This window comes from Syngnathus floridae, chromosome 12, assembly GCF_059516105.1.
Source record: "Syngnathus floridae isolate MCC-2025c chromosome 12, RoL_Sflo_1.0, whole genome shotgun sequence".
NCBI classification, from domain to species: Eukaryota; Metazoa; Chordata; class Actinopteri; order Syngnathiformes; family Syngnathidae; genus Syngnathus; species Syngnathus floridae.
The window spans coordinates 10807161-10834613 of NC_142424.1; the positions used below are offsets into that span (position 1 = coordinate 10807161).

A 27453-nucleotide genomic window follows, 5' to 3' on the forward strand; every position below is an offset into this window, starting at 1 on the left:
TGTCTCCTCGTGTTGGAAAATCAATATGCTGGTGTAGCTTTGGAAAAAGAGTCTTCAGGTCTGCACGATTAAAATCCCCAGCGAAGATGGTGAAACCGTCGGTGAACAACAGACGGCGCAGTCTGTTGTTCACTGACAGCCTGGTACAGTTCACTAAGAGCCGTGATCCTGTCGCTTTCAACGTTGGAAGGCGGGATGTATACCGCGACGAGCAGAATCGCAGTAATTTCCCTTGGCAGGTAAACAGGACGGCACAAACTCCGCCAGTGGTGAGCAATGTTTGCATACAACCACAGTGTCCCGGCACCATTCGTCACGGATGTAAACACAGATTCCTCCTCCTCGTGATTTTCCACCCTTTACAATGGCCCGGCCTGCTCGTTAGCATGCTAGCTGCAGGTGTACAACAGAGTCCAGAATGTTGACATTTAACCAAGTCTCAGTGAACACGAGCACACAGCAGTTACTCACTGTCCGGTTCGTACATCTCAGCAGTCGTATGTAATCCATTTTGTTGTCCAGTGATCGAACATTCGCCAGAAGAATGGAAGGTATGGCCGGGCGAGTTGTGTTGGCCGCTAGCCTGGCCCGGACGCCTCCGTGCTTGCCCCTATTCTGCCTCCTCGCACACCGCTTCCGACGCCTCCTATCCGGGGGAGGAGTAAAAGGCGAGTCCGGTGTTGTTTCAGGCCAGAGTAGTCCGAGTTCCTTTAATGTCTCTGTTTCGAAGTTCAGAACGCTGCAAAACTCTCTTTTGCCAAAGCCTGCTGTACTTGTAGGACGACATAGTAAGATGAGACAAACACGTAAAACTGCTGGACAAACACTTCTTAAATGAACAAAACACCGCTCGGTCAGGACACAGAGAGAGGTCGCTGCATGTGCATGCGCCACCATCTTGATATATATAGAATAATACATATATAGAATAATATATATATATATATATATATATATATATATATATATATATATATATATATATATATATATATATATATATATATATATATATATATATATATATATGGCGGCTCGGTGGCGCACTGGGTAGCACGTCCGCCTCACAGTTAGGAGGGTGCGGGTTCGATTCCACCTCCGGCCCTCCCTGTGTGGAGTTTGCATGTTCTCCCCGGGCCCGTGTGGGTTTTCTCCGGGCACTCCGATTTCCTCCCATATTCCAAAAACATGCTTGGTATGCTGATTGAAGACTCCAAATTGTCCCTAGGTGTGAGTGTGAGTGCGATTGGTTGTGTGTCTCTGTGTGCCCTGCGATTGGCTGGCAACCAGTTCAGGGTGTCCCCCGCCTACTGCCCGATGACGGCTGGGATAGGCTCCAGCACGCCCGCGACCCCCGTGGGGACTAAGCGGTTCAGAAAATGGATGGATGGATATATATATATATATATATATATATATATATATATATATATATATATATATATATATATATATATATATATATATATATATATATATATATATATAAATGGATGGATGGATGTGTATATATATATATATATATATATATATATATATATATTATATATACGTATATATATATATATTTCTTGGGAACATGCTTTTCATTGCACCTTTCTGGGCCTCTGTCATTTGGCTCACTTATTGGAAGGATATATGGGAGCGGGAGGCATCATTGGAGGGATATATGGGAGAGGGAGGCGTCACATAAGAAGGATGCACAGTGGCTGGTGGCTCTGAGAAAGGACCACAGCAAGCTCCCTGAACAGAACCCAGTAACCATCACAGTGGCAAACATCCAGAGAAGAGTCTCAGGAATGAAAAACTGGACAGCACCAGGCCCTGACATGATCCACAGCTACTGGCTCAAGAAACTTACAACTGCGCCTGGCAGCACAAATGAACCAGCTGCTAAGGGATGGGACTCAGCCTGAATGGCTAACCCAAGGGCGTACGATCCTGATCCAGAAGGACCCTTCAAAGAGTACAGTCCCATCCAACTACCGGCATATCACCTGCCTCTCCACAACATGGAAGCTGATGTCGGGCATAATATCAGATAAGATCAGCGGGCACATGGATCAATACATGAGCACTGCTCAGAAAGGGATTGGTAAAAATACCAGAGGAGCAAAACATCAGCTCCTGGGGGATAGAACAGTCACCCAAGACTGCAGAACCAGACGTACCAACCTGAGCACTGCCTGGATTGATTACAAGAAAGCATATGACTCAATGCCACATACTTGGATCACTGAATGCTTGAGGCTGTACAACATCAATGGGACTCTGAGAACCCTCATTGCCAACTCGATGAAACAGTGGAAAACCACACTTGAAGCCAATGGCAAGCCACTTGCACACGTGACCATCAAATGTGGTATATACCAAGGAGACGCTCTGTCCCCAACGCTGTTCTGTATAGGACTGAACCTCCTCAGCCAAATAATCAACAAGACGGTCTATGGATACCAACTCAGGAATGGGGCCACCATCAGCCACCTCCTCTACATGGATGACATAAAGCTGTACGCTAAGAACGAGCGGGACATTGACTCCCTGATCCACACTACCAAGATCTACAGCTCTGACATCGGAATGTCATTTGGACTTGAGAAATGTGGCCGCATGGTGACTAAAAGAGGAAAGGTAATCCACACAGAGGGGGTCTCACTCCCAGAAGGAACAATAGCAGACATTGAGGACAGCTACAAATACCTTGGAATTCCACAGGCAAATGGCAACCTTGACGAGGAAACAAGGAAAGCAGCCACAGCCAAATACCTCCATCGAGTAAGGCAAGTCCTAAGAAGTCAGCTCAACGGCAAGAACAAGTCCCTAGCCATTAACAGCTACGCCCTACCAGTAATCAGATACCCTGCAGGAATCATACGGTGGCCAAAGGAGGATATACAGACCACAGATATCAAGACACGGAAGCTCCTAACCATGCATGGAGGGTTCCATCCCAAGTCCAGCACCCTGAGACTGTACACTAGCCGTAAAGAAGGAGGCCGAGGACTAGCGAGCGTGAGAGCCACTATCCAAGATGAAACATCCAAGATTCATAAGTACATCAGGGATAAGGCCCCAACGGATCACGTGCTCAGTGAATGTCTCAGACAATGGGCATCAAAGGAAGATGAGGTGCTGGAGGGACTATCATGGGAGGACAAGCCCCTACATGGGATGTACCACCGAAACATAGCTGAAGTGGCTGATATCCAGAAATCCTACCAATGGCTAGAAAGAGCTGGTCTGAAGGACAGCACAGAGGCACTGATCCTAGCTGCACAAGAACAGGCCTTGAGCACCAGAGCAATAGAGGCCCAAATCTACCACACCAGACAAGACCCCAGGTGTGGATTGTGCAAAGAAGGTCCTGAGACAATCCAGCACATAACTGCAGGGTGTAAGATGCTGGCAGGTAAAGCATACATGGAGCGCCATAACCAAGTAGCTGGAATAGTGTACAGGAACATCTGTGCAGAGTATGGACTGGAAGTCCCAAGATCCAAGTGGGAAACACCTCCAAAGGTGGTAGAGAATGACCAAGCCAAGATCCTATGGGACTTCCAGATCCAGACAGACAGAATGGTAATGGCGAACCAACCGGACATTGTGGTGGTGGACAAAGAGCAGAGGAAAGCAGTTGTGGTTGACATAGCCTTCCCAAATGATGGTAACATTAGGAAAAAGGAACATGAGAAACTTGAGAAATATCAAGGGCTCAGAGAAGAGCTGGAGAAGGCCTGGAGAGTGAAGACTTCAGTGGTACCTGTGGTCATTGGAGCACTAGGGGCAGTAACCCCCAAACTGGAGGAGTGGCTGAAACAGATCCCAGAAAAAACATCTGACATTTCAGTCCAGAAAAGTGCAGTACTAGGAACAGCAAAGATACTGCGTAGAACCCTCAAGCTCCCAGGCCCGAGCTTGAAGGGAAAAAGAGACCACCCACGGGGGGTGAGGAGTAGTAGTTTACATATATATATATATATATATATATATATATATACATATATATATATATATATATATATATATATATATATATATATATATATATATACATACATCCATCTTCTTCCGCTTATCCGGGGTCGGGTCGCGGGGGGCAGCAGCTTCAGGAGGGACTCCCAGACTTCCCTCTCCCCAGCCACTTCATCCAGCTCATCCCGGGGGATCCCAAGGCGTTCCCAGGCCAGCTGAGAGACATAGTCTCTCCAGCGCGTCCTGGGTCGTCGCCGGGGTCTCCTACCGGTGGGACATGCCCGGAACACCTCCCCAGGGAGGCATCCAGGAGGCATCCTGATGAGATGCCCGAGCCACGTCATCTGGCTTCTCTCAACGTGGAGGAGTAGCAACTCTGCTCCGAGTCTCTCCCGGATGACCGATCTTCTCACCCTATCTCTAAGGGAGAGCCCGGACATCCTGCGGAGAAAACTCATTTCGGACGCTTGTATCCGGGATCTCGTTCTTTCAGTCACAACCCATAGCTCGTGACCATAGGTGAGGGTAGGAGCGTAAATCGACCGGTAAATTTAGAGCGTTGCCTTTTGGCTCAGCTGTCTCTTTACCATGACGGACCGGTACAGAGTTCGTATTACTGCCGATGCTGCACCGACCCGCCTGTCGATCTCGCGCTCCATCCTCCCCTCATTCGTGAACAAGACCCCAAGATACTTGAACTCCTCCACTTGGGGCAGGATCTCATCCTCGATCCGGAAAGGGCATTCCACCCTTTTCCAGCTGAGGACCATGGACTCGAATTTGGAGGTGTTGACCCTCATCCCGACCGCTTCACACACTCGGCTGCAAACCGCTCCAGTGAGAGCTGGATATCACGGCCTGAAGAAGCCAACAGCACCACGTCGTCTGCAAAAACCAGAGACGCGATGCTGAGGTCCCCAAACCAGACCCCCTCAACACCTCGGCTGCACCTAGAAATTCTGTCCATAAAAATTATGAACAGAATCGGTGACAAAGGGCAGCCTTGGTGGAGTCCAACCCTCACTCGGAATGAATCCGACTTACTGCCAGACCAGAAATGCGGACCAAACTCTGGCATCGGTGATACAGGGACCGAACCACCCTTGTCAGTTGGCTCGGCACCCTGTACTCCCGAAGCACCCTCCACAGAACCTCCTGAGGGACACGGTCGAACGCCTTCTCCAAGTCCACAAAACACATGTGGACTGGTTGGGCGAACTCCCATGCACCCTCGAGGATCCTGCCGAGGGTGTAGAGCTGGTCCACTGTTCCACGGCCAGGACAAAAGCCACACTGCTCCTCCTGAATCCGAGGTTTGACCTCCCGACGGACCCTCCTCTCCAGCATCCCTGAATAGACCATACCAGGGAGGCTGAGGAGTGTGGTTCCCCTGTAATTGGAAAACACCCTCCGGTCCCCCTTCTCAAAGAGGGGAACCACCACCCCAGTCTTCCAATCCAGAGGCACTGTCCCCGATGTCCACGCAATGTTGTAGAGACGTGTCAGCCATGACAGCCCCACAACATCCAGAGCCTTTAAGAACTCCGGGCGGATCTCATCCACCCCCGGGGCCTTGCCACCGAGGAGTTTTTTAACTACCTCAGTGACTTCGACCCCAGAGATTGGAGACTCCACCTCAGAGTCTCCAGGCCCTGCTTCCACAATGGAAGGCGTGTAGGTGAAATTGAGGAGGTCTTCAAAGTATTCTCCCCACCAACTCACGACGTCCCGAGTCGAGGTCAGCAGCACGCCATCCCCACTCTAAACAGTGTTGACGGTGCACTGCTTCCCCCTCCTGAGATGCCGGATGGTGGACCAGAATTTCCTCGAAGCCGTCTGGAAGTCATTTTCCTCGCCAAACTCCTCCCACGCCCGGGTTTTTGCCTCAGCAACCGCAGAAGCCGCAATCTGCTTGGCCATCCGGTACCTGTCAGCTGCCTCCGGAGTCCCTCAGGCCAAAATGGACCAATAGGACTCCTTCTTCAACTTGACGGCATCCCAACGGGTTCGGGGATTGCCACCACGACAGGCACCAACGACCTTACGGCCACAGCTCCGGTCGGCCGCCTCAACAATGGAGGCGCGGAACATGGTCCACTCGGACTCAATGTCCCCTGCCTGTGGAAAAGCTCTGCCGGAGGTGGGAGTTGAAGCTCTTCCTGACTGGGGATTCTGCCAGACGTTCCCAGCAGACCCTCACAGAGCGTTTGGGTCTGCCAGGTCGGACCGGCATCTTCCCCCACCATCGGAGCCAACCCACCACCAGGTGGTGATCAGTTGACAGCTCCGCCCCTGTCTTCGCCCGATTGTCCAAAACATGCGGCCGCAAATCCGATGACAGGACTACAAAGTCGATCATCGAACTGCGGCCTAGCGTGTCCTGGTGCCAAGTGCACACATGGACACCCTTATGTTTGAACATGGTGTTCATTATAGAAAATCCATGTCGAACACAGAAGTCCAATAATAGAACACCGGTCGGGTTCAGATCGGGGGGGTCATTCCTCCCAATCATGCCCTTCCAGGTCTCACTGTCATTGCCCACGTGAGCATTGAAGTCACCCAGTAGAACAATGGAGTCCCCAGAAGGAGCACTCTCCAGCACTTCCTCCAGGGACCCCAAGAAGGGTGGGTACTCTGAGCTGCTGATTGGTGCATAGACACAAACAACAGTCAGGAGCTGTCCCCCCACCCGAAGGTGGAGGGAGGCTACCCTCTCGTTCACCGGGGTGAACCCCAATGTGCAGGCGCCCAGCCGGGGGGCAATAAGTATACCCACACCTGCTCGACGCCTCTCACCGTGGGCAACTCCAGAGTGGAAGAGAGTCCAGCCCCTCTCGAGAGGGCTTGTACTGGAACCCAAACTGTGTGTGGAGGCAAGTTCGACCATATCTAGTCTGAACTTTTCTGCCTCGCACACCAGTTCGGGCTCCTTTCCAGCCATAGAGCTGACATTCCATGTCCCAAGAGCCAGCTTCTGCAGCCGGGGATCGGACCGCCAAGGTCCCTGCCTTTGGCCGCTGCCCAGCTCACAATGCACCCGACCCCTTTGGCCCCTCCCACAGGCGGTGAGCCCATGGAAAGGGGGACCCACGTTTCCTTTTCGGGCTGTGCCCGGCCAGGCCCCATGGGTGAAGGCCTGGCCACCAGACGCTCATCTTCGAGCCCCACCTCCAGGCCTGGCTCCAGAGGGGCCCCGGTGACCCGTGTCCGGGCGAGGGAAATCTGAGTCCATATATGTTTTTCTTCATAAGGGGCTTTTTGAACCGTGCTTTGTCTGGCCCCTCACCGAGGACCCTTTGGCCATGGGTGACCCTACCAGGGGCATGAAGCCCCAGACAACATGGCTCCTAGGACCATTGGGACACGCAAACCCCTCCACCACGGTAAGGTGACGACTCACGGAGGGGTGTGTATATATATATATATATATATATATATATATATATATAAATTCTCAAACACACACATACACGTGTGTGGGGGGGTGCGTATATATATATATATATATACGCATATATATATATATATACATATATTATATGTGTATATATATTATATATACACGCACACACACGATATATATATATATATATATACACGCACACACACGATATATATATATATATATATATATATATATATGTATACACGCACACAGTCGTAAGGAGATGTTTTGTCAGGAAGAATGGTCAAAAACACCTTCAACTAGAATCCAGACTCTCATTGGAAGCAATAGGAAGTGTTCGGAAGCTGTTATTTCTGCGAAAGGAGGATCTACTAAATATTGATGTCATTTTTCTGTTGGGGTGCCCAAATTTATGCACCTACCTACTTTTGTTTAAGTAATCATTGCACACTTTCTGCAAATCCTATAGACTTCATTTCATTTCTCAAATATCACCGTGTTTGTCTGCTATATGATATATTTAACTGAAGTTGCTGATCTGGACAACCAATGATTTATAAAGAGAAATCTTGAAAATGATCAAACTTTTGCATACGACTGTATATATACAGTGCAGCCTCGGTTTTCGACCACAATCCGTTCCAGAAGGCTGTTCGAGAAGTGAATCGTCCGAATTCCGAATCATGTTTTGCCATTACAGATAATGGAAAGAAATTTAATCCGTTACAAACAAAAAACCCCGTCTTTTTTAAGCATTTTTTCATTTGCACATTTTTTGTCCGATCGCGCAACTGCAGCGCACCGCCGAACGCGCAACCGCACCTTGCTGGTCGCATTATTGTGACAGAGCCGTTGCTTGAATTTAGAAAATATTTTCAATGTCCTAATGTACTTTCCAAAATTTAAGTGGACCTCAGTGTGCAGGGAGCTTAATTTGGTCCAATCGCACAACCACAGCGCGCTGAGCGCTCACTGTCAAATTGCTTTAAGAGCGTCTTTGTGTTTTAGGATGGCTATACTGCTCCCACTTGCTTCCTTTGGAGGCATGATTAGAGTTGATGCAATCTTCAGAGTAATGAGAATGTAATAACGAACGGAGTCAGTTGGCATGCGGGTCCTCTTGGCTCATCTCGCGAGGTTCGACAATCGAAATTTCATCCGACATCCGAAGCAAAAAAATCTTGAATTTCTTGTTCGAGATTTTACATACATCCACTGTATATACATATACAGTATATACAGTATATATACAGTATACACACGTGTGTATATGTGCGTGTGTACAATATATATATATATATATTATATGTATATATATGTATATATATATATATATTATATGTATATATATGTATATATGTATATATATATGTATATATGTATATATGTATATATATGTGTATACACACACACACACATTTTCCAATGCAATTTTCCCTCCAAAACAGTGATGTCATTTTAAAGAAGCCTGTCTGAGAGCTGTCTACATATAAACGTCCCCCTCCCTGTCTCCACAGCTGGAATAATGACTGGAGCAACAGTGTTGTGTCTGACACTGATTCTGTCTCCATGATGTCAGTGACGGAGAATAGCCAGCATGCCACACAAGCCCGTAGGGGTCGACTGAATGCCACTGGTGGCATCAAAGACCTAAGTGCTTATTCAAAGAAGAGCAGAGAGATATGCAACTCCAACAGGGATGTGCCTTAAAGTAAGGTAACCGATTAATTTCAACTTTGCGTCACAAACAAGACCAGTTGGACCATTAATAATTCCAAGATTTTTCAGAAGAAGCTCAAAATTGTAAAACATCGTCAAATAAAACAACAACACAATAATATAATCCTGCCAGCCTAGTGGACGACCGGTTAACACATCTACCTCACAGTGCAGAGGTTTATGAGTTTGTACCTGCGCTCGCAATCTCCTGTATTGATACTCCAAATAGTCCTGTGGTGTGAATGTGAGAGAAAATGGTTGTTTCTCTATAATATACTGTATGTGCTCTGTGATTGGCTGGGATTCAGTCAACGGTGGATCCTGCCTCTTGCCAGAAGTCAGCTGGGATAACCTCCAGCACATCTCTGATCTCAATGACGATAAACGGTGTAGGAAATGGATGGCTAGATATTAGAATTTTATTCAATATCAAAGTCAAAGTCAAAGTCTCCTTTATTGTCAATTCCTCCGCATGTCAAGACACACAAAGAGATCGAAATTACGTTTCTCACTATCCCAGGGTGACAAGACAGAGTTCACAACGCACATACAAGTAAACAACACAGGAAAAATAAAATAAGAAGATGAACAATAAGAGTGATAGCACGCTAGCCGCTCCCGATGCACAGCAGAGTCCGGAAAGATGACAGTCAACCAGGCCACTGTGAACACGAGCACACAGCAGGCACGCACTGTCCGGTTCATGGATCCTTTCAGGCGAACGCAACCCATCTTGTCGTCCCGCGAACGAATGTACGCCAGGAGAATGGAAGGCACGGCTGGGCGAGCTGGGTTGGCCGCAAGCCTGGCCCGACGTCTCCGCGCTGGCCCCTCTTCCGCTGCCTCGCAGACCCGCTGCCGACGCATCCCAACAATGCTCCAGGACGGAGCAGTCCAAGCTCACGACGCAGTCCAACCGGGGGAGGAAGAGCAGGCCAGTACAGCGTCGCTCCATATATTATTATATATATAATGTATATATATACATTTAAAGTTCCTGTAACGTGATAATAAATGTCTTCTAAAGTTGATGCATCACAGAGAAGAGTGTTGTTAACAACATTGACAAATTTGAAGTAGGTTTATGTGTAAGTGTTTAAAATGAGGGCTTCAGAATTGGGAAAAATCAAGCATTTCTCACCCCAATTGAAGACTGAATGCGTCAGCTAAATATTCAGAGGGCACTCCTGCTCAACTTGGTCAGGCATCTTCCCTATGTGTCACGTTCCTGCGTCACCTGACTTCCAGCCAAGCCCCAATCAAGGAATTGCCAGCACCTGCTACAGCTTGTTAGGTCCCCTATTAACCTCTGTGTATTCTACCAGTGGTTGTCAGTTCGTCTACTTACCCTGCCCGTGACACCACTGCCTTTTTGTCCCCTGAATGATCTCTGTTGCCAACTGCTTCCGTAAACTGACCAACCACGCTTTGATTGCCGCCTGCCCCGACTACTTGCTCATCCTTTGACCACGCTTCTGATCGGCGCCTGCCTCGACAACCTGCCTGCCTCCGACTACGACTATGCGCTGTGCTCTGCTGCTCAGCCACGCCAGCCAGACCGCAAGTCCAGCGTTCCACTTCCCCTTTCCCCCTTTTTCAATAAAGGATCGTGCTGCACTTGGTCGCCCTGTCTCTGTTCCGTGACAGAACGAACTGACCAATATGCAACCAGCCCTGGACCACCTGACCCACGCGGAGTGGGACATTAGCAAGATCACAGAGGAGATGGCAACATTAACGAAGATCGTCCGGCAGCAGCAACAGCAGCTCCTGTAGCACCATCAGCTCCACCAAGAACTTGTAGAAGCTCTCAAGGCCCTTAAAGACTTGGCTCCTCTGGCTGCTGCGACCCAATCTGCACGAGCCCTGTCCACGACCGTTCCACTCAGCCCCACCGATCAGCCCACCGTTATGTCCACGCCCCGTCCTGCCCCGGAGCCCAGGCAGCTCGTGGACGTCCCGGAGCCCAGATTCAGCAACCTCGAGAAGTTCGACGGTGATTCCAAGTACGTCCGGGCCTTTTTGACAAACTGCCGCATCTTGTTTGACCTCCAGCCTGTCACGTTCGCCACGAAACCAGTCAAGGTGGGTTTTATATTCACTCACCTTACGGGCGAGGCATGGCTATGGGGAACGGCAGAATATGAGCGGCTGGGACCCGCCTGCTCGTCGTTCGACGCCTTCGCAGCTGAGATCCTGCATGTGTTCGACTTGGGCTCAGCCTCGGAAGATGCCTCTGCTCGCCCAGTACTCCATCGGTGGCGCGTCAGAGCGACTGGAACACCCCGGCTCTCGTCGCCACCTTCCACCACGGACTTGCGGAGTATATCACGGACGAGATGGTGTCTTACGAGCGCCCTCAGACCCTTGAAGAGGCCATGGACCTGGCTGCACGGGTAGATCGGCGGATCCAGTCAAGACAACGCAAGTAGAGGAAGGCGACTCCCCCCCCCCCCCCCCCCCCCCCCCGTCGCCGTGACACCAGCCCGACACCTCGGGTGTCAGGGAGGGTACCTGTTTTCCCATCTGACCTGTCGTCTGCCAGGGCCCCCATCCACGTAAGCCAGCGCCCCTTTACTACTCCTCCCACCCAGCCCAGCTGGCCGGAACCGATGGAGATAGGACGCACCTCTCTCCCGGCAAAGGAGCGTAGTAGATGCCTCAGAGATAGGCTTTACCTATACTGCGGGGGTGAGGGTCACTGGGTGGCCTCTTGCCAGAAGAGTGCTAAGAGCACCCGCCTAGCAGGGATCTGATTGGGAGCGATTTGTTTGCCCCGCTACCACCTGTCGCAAGTCCCTGCTCCAGACCCGCTCTTCAACTCCAGCCCGTGCCCTTGCCTCTTGGTCCTCCGCTTCTTCAACCCGTAGGCAGCAGCCGCGGGCCCGGTTTCGTCGTCAGCCGCAGCCTGTGGCTCAGGCTCTTCCTCGGCTGCCGTTGCAACGTCCGCAGCCTGGTTCTACTCCGACGGGCAAGGCGTTGTAATATGACAGGCATCCTGCTCGAAGTCGTCCAGAAGAGAAACATTTGGTTCCCGTGCCGGCCCTTAGGTTGGCATCTCCCGATGCCACAGCTGAGGAGGAGGACTGGGCAGTGGTGCCACCTGCTGACGGTGTTTGGTCGACATGTTCGTCTGACTCAGACTTATCGGATTGTTATTAACGCGCGTCTGAGGTTTCCCCCCTCCCGCCCGTCCTCCTGCTCTGGCTCGGGGTTCTGTTTTTGGGATGTCAGGAGCCGTCCCTTGGGGGGGGGTCTGTCACGTTCCTGCGTCACCTGACTTCCAGCCAAGCGCCAATCAAGGAATTGCCAGCACCTGCTACAGCTTGTAAGGTCCCCTACTTAACCTCTGTGTATTCTGCCAGTGGTTGTTAGTTCGTCTACTTACCCTGCCCGTGACACCACTGCCTTTTTGCCCCCTGAATGATCTCTGTTGCCAACTGCTTCCGTAAACTGACCGACCACGCTTTGATCGCCGCCTGCCCCAACTACTTGCTCGTCCTTTGACCACGCTTCTGATCACCGCCTGCCTCGACAACCTGCCTGCCTCCGACTACGACTACGCGCTGTGCTCTGCTGCTAAGCCACGCCAGCCAGACCGCAAGTCTGGCGTTCCACTTCCCCTTTCCCCCTTTTTCAATAAAGGATCGTGCTGCACTTGGTCGCCCTGTCTCTGTTCCGTGACACTATGACTATGTGTCATTTAAATGTATGAGCCACAAAAATGTGTGCGCTAAAACGGATGAGTTTTTTGCAATTTCTCCATTTCAAAAGGCATAGCACACAAACTTTGAAAGCCCATAACTTGAAAACCGTTTGAGCTAGGATGCGCAAACTTCACATTCGGCATGAATAGAATTTAAATATGGTAATTTGAAGAAGTTGCATTTGGCAGGGTTTGTGACTTAACATGGAGTGCAGTCTGTAAGTTCCTGGTATCATTCTCCACAAACTATTGCACACATGATTTAAATATGAATGACCCCGCATGAGAAGTTGGTTGTGTTCTTGTTGGTTTTACAAGCTGTGGTGTCCTTGTACTGTGCACAAGATGATCAACATATCAAACCGGCAATCAAGTCTTCAGTGAATGAATAGAAAATAACCTACAGATCTTTATGGCACACTTTGGGGGCGGAGCTTGGTTGGGACAGTCTCCAGCTTCCCGCAAATGTAAGCATGGATAACCAGTACAGAAATTGGATCAACAGAGGAAAGGGTTTTCTTTTCAAATTTATATAAAACAACAACAATAAATACATTCAGAAGTACTCACAGCATTTGCCACCAAACTTAAAATTCAGATCAGGTACGTAATATTTCCAATATTTAATTGGAATCCACTTGCGTTGTTGAATTATTTTACACTCACACATCTATCAATATAAGGTCCCGCAGGTGACAGTGCATGTCAGAGCACAAACTCAACTTGAAGTCAATGGTACTGTCTGAAGACTTCAGAGACAGGATTGTCTCAAGGCACACATCTGGAAAAGGGAACCAAAAAAATTATGCTACTATGAGGGTTCCAATGAGCACAGTGGCCTCGGTGATAAGTAGAAGATGTTCAAAACACCAGAACTTCTCAGAGAATTTACTAACTGTCTAAACCAGGGGTCATCAACCTTTCTTAAACCGAGAGCTACTTCCTGGGTACTTATTAAGGCAAAGGGCTACCAGTTTGACACACACTTCTGAAATAGCCGATTTGCTCAATTTGGCTTTCACTATGTGTTATTATTGTCATTTCCAGTTCGCATGTAAGTGGGATTTTAATAAGAATAGCAAAAATACAGTCAAACCTTGGTTTTTCACCACAATCCGTTCCAGAAGGCGGTTTGAGAAGCGAATCGGTCGAATTACGAATCTATTTTTCCCATTACAAATAATGGGAAAAAATGTAATCCGTTTCAAGACAAAAAAACACCGCCTTTTTTAAGCATTTTTTCATTTGCGCATATTTGTCCGATCGCGCAACTGCAGCGCACTGCTGAACGCGCAACAGTAGCGTGTCGCCGACCGCGCAACTGCACTGCGCTGGTCGCATTACTGTGACAGAGCCGTCGCTAAAATTTAGAAAATATTTTTAAAGTCCTTATGTACTTTCCAAAATTTAAGTGGACCTCAATGCGCAGGGAGCTTAATTTGGTCCGATCGCGCAACCGCAGCGCACCGGTCGCTTACTGTCGCATTGCTCAGTGGCCTAGTAGTAGAGTGTCCGCCCTGAGACTGGAAGGTTGTGGGTTCAAACCCCGGCCGGGTCATACCAAAGACTATAAAAATGGGACCCATTGCCTCCCTGCTTGGCACTCAGCATTAAGGGTTGGAATTGGGGGGTTAGATCACCAAATGATTCCCGAGCGCGGCACCGCTGCTGCTCACTGCTCCCCTCTCCCCCAGGGGATGGATTAAAATCACATGGGGATGGGTTAAATGCAGAGGACAAATTTCACCACACCCAGATGTGTGTGTGACGATGATCATTGGGACTTTAACTTTAACTTTAAGAGCGTCTTTGTGTTTTAGGATGGCTTTACTGCTCCCGCTTGCTTTCTTTGGAGACAGGATTAGAGGTTAATATAATCCTTAAAGTAACGAAAATACAATAACAACGGAGTCAGTCGGCATCTGGGCCGCGCGGTCGGGTTTTCTCGGGTCATCCCGGCTCATCTCGCGAGGGTCGCCCTCCGAATTTTGTTCGACAACCGAAGCAAAAAAACATCTCGAATTTTTTGTTAGAATTCCGATTTGTTCGAGAACCAGGACGTTCGAAAACCGAGGTTTGACTGTAAAATAAGTAGATGCAGCTCACTGACATGTGCCGCTATTTGAGCTAATTTTAGAACAGTCCTGCGGGCGACTCATGCGGTCCTCACGGGCGACCTGGTGCCCGCGGGCACCGTGTTGGTGACCCTTGGTCTAAACTGTGCAATCTGTGGAAAGGGGCCTTAGTCAGGCAGGTAACCAAGACCCTTATGATTGCTCCAGCGATTCTTTATGGACAGAGGAGAACCTTCCAGAAGGCCATATCTCTGCAAGACTCTACCAATCAGGCCTGTATGGCAAAGTGGCCAGACGGAAGCCACTTCTTTGTAAAAGGCACACTCTCAGATTATTACAAAGAAAATTCTCTGGTCTGATGAGACAATAAATGAATTCTTTCGCATGAATGCCAGGTGTCATGTTTGATGGAAACCAGGCAGTGTTCATCACCTGACCAATACCACCAAGAATGTTGGAGGCAGAATCATCGTGTGGGGATGTTTTTAGAAATTGGAGCAGGTCCGCCGCTTGACAAATTGAGGCCTGGTGCACGATTTTATTTGTTACACTCCCCCCCTGCTAAGATGAGCATTGCTTCAACTACTTTAAGTATTTACTATTTCCTTGTTTGACATGTTCTTGTGTTGTTTTTGTGTTGTAGGCATCTATCAACTGAAAAAACCCTGCCTCATCTGTCTTCAGTTTCCTGTAGCACTCCTGGAACTCCAAACTCTCCTCCCTCAGAGATGTCTGCCACTCTTTCCAGCCAAGCCATCTCTGTCCCCTCTGTGGCTTTAAGCCCCTCTGCTGAGGATAAGCGCCCCCTGCTGCTGTCAAAGGCACATCAGCCATCTAAGTCCTTAAGCCGAGATGAACTAAAGAGGACCTCTGCACGTTACAATCATGGCCAAGAAGCACATAGCTTACCACCTAGCCCGCTCTGTGCCATGGAGAATAACTACCAAGTCACAGTCACTATTGCAGCTAGCCATATGATCTCAGCATCTACAGAAAAGCTAGTTAATGCAAACAACACTATTAATAACCATAGCATCAAAAAAGCAACGGTTATGAATGGTCATGTGCTGCATAATAAAGAGTTCAATATTGACAGCATGTTGGCCAGTGAACCAGAGGATCCAAAGGGGGATCACACACCATTCATTTCGATAGAGAACGCTAAAGCCCTGCTTTTAAGGGCTAAAGATAGCAGTAGGACTACTGCAACATCACGAAATGGTGACCTGCAACTCATGTCATCCACCAAACAAGACCCAAGAACTGTGTAAAGAAGGGCAGAAAGTTGCTTGTTTAGAAAAAATTACACTCACTCCTTAACCTTTATTTTCTACTAAAGTATTCGCAGCAAAAAGACTTTTAATGATAAATGAAAAGCAAGACTTTTATTTTAATGTTGTAGTGAATAGAGAGTTTTATAAATTTAAAATAATGTACAAAATTGATGATGTCCTGTAGATGAAGTGCCATACACGATTATGTAGTAGTGTGTGAAAATATACTTGTATATAGTAGCGTGTAAAAATATCAATGGTGCCTTTTTGTTAGGTATGCTTAAGGGAACTGCAAATATATCAGGGCCATATATTCACCATCCTAATTTTCTAATCAAGAATAACATGCAAACTGCCTTCAATGTCTTTGTAGTTTGAAGTGAAGAAGCTCAAATATTTCATTTTGGTAACAAATTTTAAAATGCATGCTACATCCTGTCCTGGAATGACTGCGTGATTTTGTGTCATAAAGACATAGGATCTGTCCAGTCAAATCATCAGTGTTGTTGTCCATTGTGTCCTGAATGCAATATGAAACCGCAACAGAGACTGGACTGATTTGGATGATTTCACGCCTATTTTAACGCAATGTTTGTGATCAGAATATGTAGAGATGTTCGTACTTGTCAGTGGATTACATTACAGGTAACACATGCAAGCAAAATGCAGATCTAATCATTGAGTTCTAAGAAACACTAAACACTAAGAAACACAATCAATAGTTTCGTCTTTGTCAAGTTTCTTTCAACCTTAATGTCAGTTCATCAATGAATCAGTAATGCACGAGTGTGAAATTCTAAAAGATGACATAGGGTTTCCGATTCAAACAACCAATACGATTGCCCGGGTTTGGTGATGATGTCATCGAAGGCAAATATCTAGTTTGTATGAAACATGAATAAATACAAGGCTCTTGATTTAATTTGTAAACACATCAATGTGACTTGAGCAATGCTTTTTTAGAATAAAAAAAATATGCACCATATGTATACATGTTTTGACTCATCTATTTGCTCCATACCTTGCATTTCTATCAACTTTCAAAACCTTTCATCATAGTAAGTGGGGATGAGAGGTGTGGATCAGCAACAGTAACATGGAGGTTGAGCGTTTGCCTCGAGAACTATTTATAATTGTTTTGCATCACCAACAAGTGAGATTCTATAGTTGGCTGTTGGCAAAACTGCAATGTGAGATTCTGCTTAAGCCTGAGATTTTAAAATTGTCGACTTCCATACTATGAGAGACTCCACATTAAATGGAAAAAAAAATCACAGGTATAACAGTTTTGAACATGTCGTGTGCTGCCTAACCACGTGGCAAGAGCAACACATCACACTCAAAGGGATTTCATTCACAAATATTCCCACATCAGATAAAAAAATCTCGCTAATCCTCCCGAAATTAAACGTGAATTCAGAGTAAACAAGCATGACAGACAAAGAAGTGATTTGTTTCTAGCAGAAAAAAAGGAGTCAAAGGAGTGAAGACGGTATTTCTGTTGTGCCATGACTGTTTTGATTTTGGATTCCCCACCGCGCTGCACATCACTTTCAACTGGCTTCAACTTGTTTTTTTTTCTTGAGGGACACCATACACGGCGTGAAGTCCATCCATCCATCCATCCATCCATCCATCCATCCATCCATCCATCCATCCATCCATCCATCCATCCATCCATCCATCCATCCATCCATCCATCCATCCATCCATCCATCCATCCATCCATCCATCCATCTTCTTCCGCTTCTCTGGGGTCGGGTCGTGGGGGCAGCAGATTTAAGAGGGACGCCCAGACTTCCCCCTCCCCAACCACTTCGCCCAGCTCATCCTGGGAGATGCCAAGGCATTCCCAGGCCAGCTGAGAGACATAGTGTCAGGGTTTTCCAGGTTATCTTTATCGTATGATTATGTTGGAATGCAACCTGTGATAAATAACCTAGCATGTCCCATCCTACACAAAGTCGTAAAACACCCCTTGCTATATTTTGACTATAGGTCAAGGGCTTTCTCTATTCAGTCCACTCTTACCCCCACCCTGTTTCTCTTTATAAAAATGCTCTTGCAGGAGCCGAGAGTCAGACCTCCATTCGAACATCGCTGTACGCACAGCGACGAATAGACTCTCCACCCGCAGGTGTCTAAAAGGACTTATTTTTCTCCCGTGTGGTTCTTGCAAAATAAGTTGGAGTGAGCGAATCTCTAACACATAGTCTCTCCAGCGCGTCCTGGTTCATCTACGGGGTCTCCTACCTGTGGGACATGCCCAGAACACCTCCCCAGGGAGGCGTCCAGGAGGCATCCTGATGAGATACCCAAGCCACCTCATCTGGCTCCTTTCAACGTGGAGGAGCAGCGGCTCTACTCCGAGCCTCTCCCAGATGACCGAGCTTCTCACCCTATCTCTAAGGGAGAGCCCGGACACCCTGCGGAGGAAACTCATTTCGGCCGCTTGTATCCAGGATCTTGTTCTTCTGATCACAACCCATAGCGCGTGACCATAGGTGAGGGTAGGAACGTAAATTGACCGGTAAATTGAGAGCTGTGCCTTTTGGCTCAGCTCTCTCTTCACCACGATGGATCGGTGAAGAGTCCGCATTACAGCCGACCCTGGACCGATCCGCCTGTCAATCTCATGCTCCATCCTGCCCTCACTCGTGAACAAGACCCCAAGATACTTGCTGGACCCCCTCCAGTTTGCCTACCGGGCAAACAGGTCGGTGGATGATGCGGTCAACATGGGACTGCACTACATCCTGCAACACCTGGACACCCCAGGAAAGTACGCCAGGATCCTGTTTGTGGACTTCAGCTCGGCGTTCAACACCATCGCTCCTGACATCCTCCAACAGAAGCTCATCCAGCTCGCGGTGCCTGCCTCCACCTGTCAGTGGATCACCAGCTTCCTGACCAACAGGAGACAGCGTGTGAGGCTGGGGAGCATCACATCTGACACTCTGACTACCAACACTGGAGCCCCTCAGGGGTGCGTCCTCTCCCCACTGCTCTTCTCCCTCTACACCAACGATTTCTCCGCAAGTGACTCTTCTGTGAAGCTCCTGAAGTATGCAGACGACACCACTCTCATTGGACTGATCCAGAACGGTGATGAGACTGCGTACAGACAGGAGGTGGAGCGGCTGGTCCACTGGTGCAGCCAAAACCACCTGGACCTGAACCCGCTCAAGACCGTGGAGATGACAGTGGACTTCAGGCGAGGCCCTTCACCACTTTCACCCCTCACTATCCGCAGTAATACTATTCTCTCATCAGACACCTTCAAGTTCCTGGGAACCACAATCTCTCGGGACCTGAAATGGACCGGCCACATAGACTCTGTCCGGAAGAAGGCCCAGCAGAGGCTGTACTTCCTGAGACAGCTCAAGAAGTTCAACCTGCCGCGGGAGCTGCTGAAGACCTTCTACACTGCCATCATCCAGTCTGTCCTCTGCACCTCCATCACTGTCTGGTTTGGATCGGCCTCCAAACAAGACAAGCACAGACTGCAACGGACAATAAGGACTGCAGAAAAGATAATTGGAATCAACCTCCCATCTATTCAAGACTTGTACCTGACCAGGACCAGAAAACGTGCAAGTAACATCTCAACAGACCCTTCGCACCCAGGTTGCAGCCTGTTTGAACTACTCCCCTCCGGACGCCGTTATAGAGCTCTGTACACTAAAACCAGCAGACACAGAGACAGCTTCTTCCCCCAGGCTGTCGCTCTGATGAACTCACACCACTCTTAGAGTCTCAGAGTCATTACTGTGCAATAACATCCTGCTTTCCACACCTTTTTTGTTTACACTGTTTGTACTATGTGTCCTCTCTGCATCCATTGCAGCCTGGTCATCCTAGAAGAGGGACCCTCCCATCTGTGGACTTTTCTCAAGGTTTCTCATTTCCCATAGCTGGAGTTTTGAGTTTTTCCTTGCCCTCTTGGGAGTTTAAGATGTGGGGATGTTTGAGAATATCTTTCGTTCTTCACATGTGCTGAGTGTTGTTGTTAGTCACCTAAATGTTGAACAGAGGCTGTGATTTACCGAAGTCAAATTCCTTGTTTGGCACGCTCAAACATGGCGAATAAAAAACTCTTGAATCTTGAATCTTGAATCTTGAACTCCTCCACTTGGGGCAGGATCTCGTCGCCGATCCGGAGAGGGCATTCCACACTTTTACGACTGAGGACCATGGTCTCAGATTTGGAGGTGCTGACCCATCATCCTGATCGCTTCACACTCGGCTCCTAACCGCTCCAGTGAGAGCTGGAGATCATGGCTTGAAGAAGCCAACAGCACCACGTTGTCTGCAAAAAGCAGAGATGCAATGCTGAGGTCCCCAGACCGGACACCCTCAACACCTTGGCTGTGCCTAGAAATTCTGTCCATAAAGGTTATGAACAGAATTGGTGACAAAGAGCAGCTTTGGCAGAGTCCAACCCTCACTGGGAACGAATCTGACTTACTGCCGGAAATGCGGACCAAATTCTGGCATCGGTGATACAGGGACCAAACCGCCCTTATCAGTTGGTTCGGCACCCCGTACTCTCGATGCACCCTCCACAGAACTTCCCGAGGGACACAGTCGAACGCCTTCTCCAAGTCCACAAAACACATGTGGACTGGTTGCGTGAACTCCCATGCACCCTCGAGGATCCTGCCGATGGTATAGAGCTGGTCCACTGTTCTACGGCCAGGACGAAAACCACACTGCTCCTCCTGAATCTAAGATTTGACCTCCCGACGGACCCTCCTCTCCACAGCTCCGGTCGGCTGCCTCAACAATGGAGGCACGGAACGTGGTGTACTCGGACTCAATGTCCCCCGCCTCCTCCGGGATGTGAGAAAAGCTCTGCCGGAGGCGGGAGTTGAAGCTTTTCCTGACGGAGGATTCTGCTGTCGTTCCCAGTAGACCCTAACAGTATGTTTGGGTCGGACCGGCATCTTCCCCCACCATCGGAGCCAACCCACCACCAGGTGGTCATCAGTTGACAGCTCCGCCCCTCACTTCACCCGAGTGTCCAAAACATGCGCTTGCAAATCCGATGACATGACTACAAAGTCGATCATCGAACTGCGGCCTAGGTGCACACATGCACACCTTTATGCTTGAACATGGTGTTCATTATGGAAAATCCAAGTCGAGCACAGAAGTCCAATAATAGAACGCCGCTCGGGTTCTGATCATGGGTGGGGGTCGTTTCTCCCAATCACGCCCCTCCAGGTCTCACTGTCATTGCCCACGTGAGCATTGACGTCACCCAGCAGAACGATGGAGCAGAGAAGGAGTGCTCTCCAGCACTTCCTCCAAGGATTCCAAAAAGGGTGGGTACTCTAAGCTGCTGTTTGGCACATAGACACAAACAACAGTCAGGTCCCATCCCCCCCACCCGAAGGCGGAGGGAGGCTACCCTCTCTTTCACTGGGGTGAACCCCAATGCGCAGGCACCCAGTCGGGGGACAATAAGTATGCCAACATCTGCTCGATGCCTCTCACTGCGGTCAATTCCAGAGTGGAAGAGAGCCCAGCCCCTCTCAAGAGGGCTTGTACCAGACCCAAACTGTGTGTGGAGGCAAGTCTGACTATGTCTAGTCGGAACCGTTCTGCCTCGCACACCAGCTTAGGCTCCTTCCCTGCCAGAAAGGTGACATTCCATGTCCCAAGAGCCAGCTTCTACAGCCGGGGATTGGACCGCCTTTGGCCTCCGCCCAGCTCGCTTTGCACTCGACCCCCTTGCACCACAGGTGGTGAGCCCATGGGAACGGGTAACCATGTTTCCTTTTCGGGCAGTGCCCGGCTGGGCCCCATGTGAAGTCAAGCCCCAAAAAAATTCAATATGTTGAATATCCGGGTGGCACGGTTTATATATACACTCCGGTTTCCTCCCACATTCCAAAAAAACTTGCATGGTAGGCTGATTGAGCACTCTAAATTGCCCTTTGGTGTGAGTGCGAGTGCAGATGGTTGTTCATCTCTGTGTACCTTGCTATTGGCTGGCAACCTGTTCAGGGTGTCCCCCGCCTACTGCCCAATAGGCTCCAGCATGCCCGCAACCCCTGTGGGGACAAGCATTATAGAAAATGGATGGATGGATGGATGGATGGATGGATGGATGGATGGATGGATGGATGGATGGATGGATAGATAGATAGATAGATAGATAGATAGATAGATAGATAGATAGATAGATAGATAGATAGATAGATAGATAGATAGATAGACAGACAGACAGACAGACAGACAGATAGATAGATAGATAGATAGATAGATAGATAGATAGATAGATAGATAGATAGATAGATAGATAGATAGATAGATAGATAGATAGATAGATAGATAGATAGATAGATAGATAGATAGATAGATAGATAGATAGATAGATAGATTAGATAGATAGGTCGGGTGGGTGGATGGATGGATGGATGGATGGATGGATGGATGGATGGATGGATGGATGGATGGATGGATGGATGGATGGATGGATGGATGGATGGATGGATGGATGGATACGTAGATAGATACGTACGTAGATAGATACGTACGTAGATAGATACGTAGATAGGTACACACACACACACACACACACACACATGCGCACACAAACACACACACGCACACACACACAGAGTGGGGCAAAAAAGTACTTAGTCAGCAACCAATTGTGCAAGTTCTCCCACTTCCAAGATGAGGGACGCCTGTAATTATAGGTACACTCCAACTATGAGAGACAAAAAGAAAAAAAAAATCCGGAAAATCACATTGTCTGATCTTTAGGGAATTTATTTGCGAATTATGGTGGAAAATTAGTATTTGGTCAATAACAAAAGTTAATATCAATACTTTGTTATATACTCTTTGTTGGCAATGACAGAGGTCAAACGTTTTCTGTTAGTCTTCACAAGGTTTTCACACCGTTGCTGGTATTTTGGCCCATTCCTCCATGCAGATCTCCTCGAGAGCTGTCGGTGGGCAACACGGACTTTCAACTCCCTCCAACGATTTTCTATGGGGTTGAGATCCGGAGACTGGCTAGGCTACTCCAAGACCTTGAAATGCTTCTTACGAAGCCACTCCTTTGTTGCCCAGGGGGGGTGTTTGGCATCATTGTCATGCTGAAAGACCCAGCCACGTTTCATCTTCAATGCAAGGACAGACAGGCCTTAATGATGTATCAGCTCAAAGGATAGCCTATATTGTTGCAGTAGTCAGACATACCAAACACAAAATACTGTTCTTGAGACGACGCATACCTTTAAAAAGGCCAAACTGTCATAAAATTGGCACAAAATGTTGAGTGATTAGATAGGAAGTGAGCCCTTTCGTGAATTAAATAGAACATCTGCAATAATTGAGCCCCCTTAAGACGCATTACACCAGGGGTGTTGAAGGAATGAGGTCGAAATACAAAAAGTCCTGCCTCGCTACAAAAACAGATATGCTCAAACCTCATTGAATAAAGTACATAAGCAGACAAGTATATTCACATATTCAATAAATAAAAGAAACATTTGAAGCATATAATTATACCTACACACCAAATCAATAAAGAAGACATAACTAGACATTTTTGATAAGTGGTGATGAGAAAGGTTTTTATAACTTTATGATCTGAAATATATATTTCTGAGGACTTTGAAATAACAAATGACTTTTGAGTCGTCTTGACCGGTACTTGATTGTATCTTATGTTTTGACTAATGCTAGACGCCAGTTTTTGATTACTACTGAACGCTCTGCACAGAGGGAAATAGTTTGCCTAACAAAGAAAAGATACGGTTGAATGCGGTACGACAGTGTATGTCCAAGATTGGAGAAGAATGTTCACAGGAAGGTCACGTGGAGATAAAACCAGTGGGTGCCAGAAGGAGCCACCCGAGAACTCGGACAAAGATGATCGCCAAGGCCGAGAGACGGGATGGAAGACAACAGCCCCCACCTACACACCGAATCGCCCATAACCAGCACCACTCCCATGGAAGCAGACTCTCCTTCGAACTTGCCCCACCCCGAAGACTCATCGCCCATCAATCCCGGCCCACAATGTGCTACTGAATATAAAACTGATCTAACAACCTTGGACTTTGCCCTTTTCTGAATGGAGACTTTCCGCTCTTGAAGGGCCCAGCACTGTATTGCACTTTCCTGAAAACAGAGCTTTTTGAACAAGAATTGTGATTGAACTCAACCAAGCTGTCTAAGTCTAATTTCTGCTTCAGTGTCTTTGCATTTTCCTAAATCTGAAGAAATCAAACGAGCACGCAGTGAGTAAATTGAATAACAGGTGATTGGCAAAGGCTTTTGCCGTGAGGCGCAGATAACGCGCTCCCTAAATTGTGGACAAAATCCAACAAATGGTGACCATCCGACGTGATTTCTTCAGAAGGGAAAGTGCATGCTCCACAAAGGATTCTTCCTTCTCCGCTCTTGCTCAACAGTATTGCAGTCCGATCGGCACAAAAGGTAAGGGGGAAACTTTTTTTTCTCTCTCCCAGTTCAGCAATATTGTGGAGTGAAAGCGGAATACAAAAATTAATAATTTCAGCTCTGTGTTCAGGAATGGTGGTTGTATAGAAGTGTGTGTTTGTGTGGAATTTGGTAAAAGTGATTTGTGGAAAAAATTAAAAATACAAAAACAGGTGAAGGCGTCGCTGATATAGCAGTACGGATGCCGAGCGACTCCAATAGTGTGACCTTAGAACATTATAGGGCTGTCTAAGGCGAGGGACATCTGGGATGTCCGAGTCGTGGTGAATTAAGAGAAAGGTGGTGAGGACTTTGTCTGATCAGCAAAGGGCGCTCACACCGCTGGAACTTGTGGGATGCCAGTGACTAGCATATGGGCACCTGAGTGGCCTCAATAGTAGACACTTAGGAACTTATACTGTTGCCTAAGGTCGGGGTCGATTGGATCGGCCAGGCCACCAATACGAGTCAGGGACTCGTGAAAAAAAATATATAATTAAAAAAAAAGAAAAAAAAAAAAAAAGAAAAAAAAAATGGTGAAGGCATCGCTGATATAGCAGGACGGATGCCTGGCGACTTCAATAGTGCGACCTTAGAGACTTATATTGTTGTCTAGGGCGAAGGGTAACTGGGTTAACCAGGTCGCTACATAATTGTTGAAGTGTGTCTATGATGATATTGTGTGGAAAGCAGGCTTGGCTGTCAGATGGGACAGCGGCGCAGCTGAAGAAGTGAGTGATTAGTTGTGGTGCTGTTCATGGGATGGAAGTGATGATTTGTGGTTCATGAAGAACAATAAGTTGATTTGTATAAAATTGTTGATTTTATTTTGATTTTGCATGAGAGTTGGAGTCAGAAAAAATGGCTTAACAAGAATTTGATAAAGAATGTATATTTAATTAGCATGAAGGTTATATCCCATTGTGTGGTGGGGTTAAACTGTAACCATTTTTGTTTTCAAAAGGGTGCAGCTCTAAAGTTTGGGCCAAACGGTCAGGTGGGCACAAATGCACCTTTTGGACAGAGGTGGGGGGTTACATTGTGCGACGTGGTGATGGCGAGGCTCTCCGCACTTCAGTTGCCCCCCCCACCCTTGTTATCAACTGGGAAGATTGTCATGTCTATGTTGTGGGCCCGTGTGTTTGTTTATGTGTATGTTTGTCTTTGTGTATCAGTTCGTTATAAAGGATGGAATTGCGTTAAATTGGTGCACGGAAACGGTGTGCTAGACAATGGTTAATCAGATTTGCATTGTTAAATGTAAAAATTAGAAATGATAGAATAATCTGAGGGTTGTGGTCAGAAACTCGTCCAACGAGGAGAGTGCCCAGCCCTCATAAAAATGTGAGAGTAAGAGAGAACATACATTGTAGAATTGGATAAAATTAAATTATGATTGCAGATTTTAAATTTAGGGGGAATTATTGATTGGTTATGACATAAGACTATACAAGGACACATGTAAGGATAAGTCAAAGATTTGAATCACTTAGAGTTAAAAACAACAAATAAAAACGACATTGCAAGGGGGCACTTTTTATTAAAAGAACACCAAGTAAAGTAAGTAGGGGGCATTCGTGATTGGGATTAAATTAAGGATAAAATTAGGTCAATGATTAGAAATCAATGGTGCTCTACACAAAAAGGCTTAAATTTTTAATGGGGAAATATTTGGAGTACTGTGTTGGTCTACATAGGTCATGGGCCGAGTTTATTTGGTTTTGATTGTGGTTTGGGTTTATTTTGTTTATTGTTAGGTTTTCCTTGTGTTTATTGTTAAGGTGTTCCTTGTTATTCTCTTATCCCCTGCATTGTAAATGTCTTCTTTATGCAGATAGATTAACAGGCTAGGAATTTAGTGAGGAGAAAATTGATCAATTGATGGGGGTTAATAATTGTCCAAATCCTAGTTACATGTTTTGAGGGACCAGAGCAACGACATTATATTTAATTTGCAGGCCATTATTTCGTATGTGATGACAGTGTCTAGATAAGTAGACTGTTTTATCAAAAATGTGAGAGTGAAGGAGGAGGTTTGATTTGTAATCTGGCATTTGGGTGCCACTTTTAAGAGTCTGTGCAGGAGCATAGATTGTTTTTGTTTGTTTTTAAAGATATATTTGACAGTTTATCTCGGTGCAGTAAGGATAAAGCAATTTTGAAAGACTTAAAATTAAAAGCAAAATTACATTTTAATTCTGACACATGCCAGCTAACATGAGGATGGCAAATAAATGAATAAATACTCGCTCAAATGCGGCATGTGTTTTAAATTGGGCGATAAGACATTCACTTTCAAGCACTATCATTTAGCGCTGCTGACAACAATAACTTATGAGATGGTAAACCAAGGAGGAGTGTCATAGTTGGAACACAGGCGCTGTATGACGTATAGATTGAACAATAACATTCACCGCATATACAACCATGTTGGTAGATTGTTAAATTACATTACAGTTTATTACAAAGGATTTCGGAACTTTATTTGATGATAAACACTGGAACGAGGATTTTAGCCGTGTTAATGGGTAGGGTGGATGGATTACTCGAAAAAAAAAAAAAAAAAAAAGCTTTTGATAAGGGCGGCTTGATAGTAAGATGATGTGTGTGCGCAACTGATAGGATACAATATGTTAATGGGAAGATTTGGGGTGTAAGGAACAAATACTACACATGAAGACTGATAACACGAAGATAGTTTTGTGAAATTTGTGTCCCAGTGTGTTCTGCCCTCGCGCATGGCACAAGTCCTGAACTGAGTCCTTGTACTCTACTGGCTGCCTCAAAATCAACAGAGGACTGTCCCTGGTCATGAGACACCTTTGACCTTTG

At 47.1% G+C, this 27453-nt stretch overlaps 1 protein-coding gene across 6 annotated transcripts in view; it reads left to right on the forward strand.

Moving 5' to 3' along the window:
* The window catches only part of nrg1 (neuregulin 1), a 48216-nt gene extending 31076 nt beyond the window's left edge, over positions 1-17140 (forward strand). For 3 of the 6 annotated variants that reach the window (XM_088391876.1, XM_088391877.1, XM_088391878.1), the window contains exon 8: positions 15525-17140. In XM_088391876.1, the coding sequence (XP_088248002.1) occupies positions 15525-16152 (628 nt within the window). In that variant the 3' untranslated portion in view covers positions 16153-17140. Of the gene's footprint in view, positions 1-8898; positions 9098-9817; positions 10035-15524 lie in introns of all 6 variants that reach the window. The other 3 variants (XR_015861678.1, XM_088391880.1, XM_088391879.1) reach the window with 3 other exon arrangements.
* The last annotated feature ends 10313 nt before the right edge of the window (positions 17141-27453 follow it).